Source organism: Rutidosis leptorrhynchoides, chromosome 2 (genome assembly GCF_046630445.1).
Source record: "Rutidosis leptorrhynchoides isolate AG116_Rl617_1_P2 chromosome 2, CSIRO_AGI_Rlap_v1, whole genome shotgun sequence".
NCBI lineage: Eukaryota > Viridiplantae > Streptophyta > Magnoliopsida > Asterales > Asteraceae > Rutidosis > Rutidosis leptorrhynchoides.
The window spans coordinates 618,011,081-618,014,063 of NC_092334.1; the positions used below are offsets into that span (position 1 = coordinate 618,011,081).

Sequence of the window (2,983 nt, forward strand, 5' to 3'; positions counted from 1 at the left end):
GCAGAAACTCCCTCTTTCAAAGTGATTCTCCTCTGTTTTACATTCTTCTAAAGCTTAATCTTTTTGCGTCTGTCTCATTGTAAATGGATTTCATCTTCATAGCAATGGTAGCATCACAAATTGTGATTCTCAAATCAGAAACAATTAATTACCCAATCAACAAACTTTTAGATACATGTTTGTAAAAGCCATTTCTTTATCGTCAACATGTAGAACATTTTGACACACCAACATAGAGCATAGAATCAGAAAATGTAAAAGCCAAACATAACATCTTAAAAGATTATAGATTGTCAAAATATAACTACAATAAGTCAGATACCACTTTTAACATTGATGCTGAAAGCAAACATAGTTATGTGACTGGCTTGCAACTCAAAAGGCCATCCACAAAGGATCAGACATCAAACACACACACACACACACAAAAAAAACATCATGTAGGCAATCCAAAATACACATGATTACGTACCACAACATGAAACAAGCAAAACACATCTTTCTAAATTTAAACACCACGATTTTCTCCTAAAATTGTGGAAAGACGAGAAACTCCTTCATGTAGTGTAGCTTTTCTGCCTTCGATGAAGTTCCACAGCTCCTTTACAGGATATCTTCCACTAGGATTGCATTCGTTTAATTCAATGAAAGCAGTGACCACTGCGTTATATACTTCTTCACCCATGTCTCTCTTTAAGTTTTTCAGTTTATCGTCGTTTTCATCAACCACTTCCTGAGCATACAAATAAATAATGCTAAAATTTTATTTAATAAAATAATAATTACCATGCTTCTACATGAAGTTAATTAATAATGCTATATATGATCAGAACCACTTTTAAGATACATACAGTAATTGGAGTTCACAGTTACGGTTTAAATAAAACAGTGTCCACCTCGTGAATATCTATTACGGCTTAATAAAATGTACACTTTTGTTGACATAAAATCATATATGGTCGATGGATATTATCACAAATATCATATCAAATTCAGTACAGTTTATATTATATATTATTATATACAGTAATAAAAGAAAATGAAAGTTAGTCCAAGAGATTCAGGTTATCTTAAAGCCAGTCAAAACTTTGGCTAAATACGCACCTGAAGCTTTCCATTATTAACGGTAACTTTTAAAGGATGCCAATCAGGATCTTGAAGGTATTGTTGCCACAATGAACAAAGTTTGACTGCTTCAACTTCAGCTTTGCGTTTCATAGCATCATAAAAGGGGTTAAAATTGAGCTCTCCCATTGTCTTGACACCGATACCACCAGCTTCAGGTAAGTCATTAAAGACCTTCAAAGAATACACATTACTCACTTGGTCCCATTGCAAGTGTCATATTTTGACTTCTTATAATTTTAATTGTGTCATATAATTATTTTTAATTTATGAGAATTATAATTATAATGATATTCTGTTTTAAATGTGCTTTCATTGGTATATATAAGGTTGTAATGGTCGCCAAGTCAAGGCTATTTGGGGAAGACGTTAACCAACTTTAACGACCTAATTTGACTGAAATAATCCAATTTGAACAAATAAATCCCATTAAACCCGAAGTTGATTTGACTTTTGACAATTGTGACTGAATAATTAACGGACTACTTTAGAATCCGACTTGTTGGACAACCATGAAATTAGGTATAAATTAATGAAAATAATATGTAATACTTCGTATATATAGCTGAAAACACATAAATATACCTTAATCAACTCTTTGCGAGCATCAATCAGTTCGTCATTGCTTCGACGTTCCCGTGTAATCAAAGTATAATTTAAGTCTTCCAAATTATCGAGCTCTTCCCTTAGCCTTTCAGTTTCAGAGGCACTTGCATGATGATTCTCCATTATACGTTCAACAACTAATTAACCAACCAAGCCGACCTGTTACATAATCATAAACATGTAAATCTTGTTAACAATATATGTTTTATTAGATATAAAAAAGGGATAAAATATAGATTTCTTAGTATACTACGTATTGTAAAACGAAGGTGCTTTGTGGGTATGAGATTGACAGTCAGACGGAAGCTAGTCCTAAGTGGCTTTGGCAAAACCCTAAAATTAAGGGTTTCATCATCCTCATTCCCATTCCCATCCCCATTTTTACATATAAAAACTTCTAATTTAAACAAACCTCTAAGCAAATGAATGAAGGAAACTTAAAAAATACTTGCGTCCAATTTTGATTTTGAGTAGATGAAGACGGAACAGCGACCGGTGAGTGACTAAAATGTACTCCGTATAATAAATAGGGGATTCCAACTTCACTTTTAGTTCCACCAAAATTTACTAAAATGCTACTGTATTAATGATATTAATAGGTTTGCAAAAAAAATTTAATGTTTTTGTTATAATTTTTCAAGGGCCAAATTGCCCAGAAAGAAAGGTAATATAAGAATCACATTTTTTTCAATAAAGGACATATTAGTTTTTTTTTTTTTTCCCACAAAGAACTCTACTTTCAATTTAGTATTTAGAAAGGTGTCTGATTGAAAAAATAGTGCAAATTGAGGTATAATCGACACATGGCAATTCTATTTAATTTTTTTTTGCTGAGTTGTATACTCAAATGTCAAGACTTCATTGTCACATCATTAATTCTATTTTATTTAATTTTAACTTATTAAAAAATAAATTTAGATCATCAATCATCTTCATTCTTTATCATTCACATCTAATATTACGGTATTATCTTACAACCATGCTGGAAAATACAAATATGAAACATCTAATATTATACCCATAAAAACTAAATTACGATTGAAACTTACCATTCATGTACAAGTTGTTCATCTTTCACAACATATAAACACTTAATTGATTTACTAGATCTGAATACATATAAACATAAATATATAAGCATACACATATACATGAAGATTTAGATCTGAACCACTAATTCGGTCTTCAAACATGTAGATCTGAAAAAACCGAATTGGTCTTCGAATCGGTCTGCAAACATTTAGATCTGAAA

General features: G+C 31.3%; 1 protein-coding gene across 1 annotated transcript; it reads right to left on the minus strand.

The window, feature by feature from the left end:
• Positions 1-508: 508 nt before the first annotated feature.
• Positions 509-1,854, minus strand: LOC139890035 (factor of DNA methylation 2). Its single transcript, XM_071872942.1, has 3 exons — positions 1,711-1,854; positions 1,105-1,299; positions 509-733 (listed from the first exon to the last, which is right to left on the minus strand). The coding sequence occupies exons 1-3, from the start codon at positions 1,852-1,854 to the stop codon at positions 509-511; spliced, it is 564 nt and encodes a 187-aa protein (XP_071729043.1).
• Positions 1,855-2,983: the final 1,129 nt, after the last annotated feature.

What these genes read in the sequence shown, in the direction of transcription:
- LOC139890035 (XM_071872942.1), bottom strand. Translation starts at nt 1,854, where the DNA reads ATGGAGAATCATCATGCAAGTGCCTCTGAAACTGAAAGGCTAAGGGAA. An exon ending in CTCGCAAAGAGTTGATTAAG is followed by an intron (nt 1,300 to 1,710) that starts GTATATTTATGT and finishes TATTCTTTGAAG; the next exon opens with GTCTTTAATGACTTACCTGA. An exon ending in TTAATAATGGAAAGCTTCAG is followed by an intron (nt 734 to 1,104) that starts GTGCGTATTTAG and finishes TTGTATGCTCAG; the next exon opens with GAAGTGGTTGATGAAAACGA.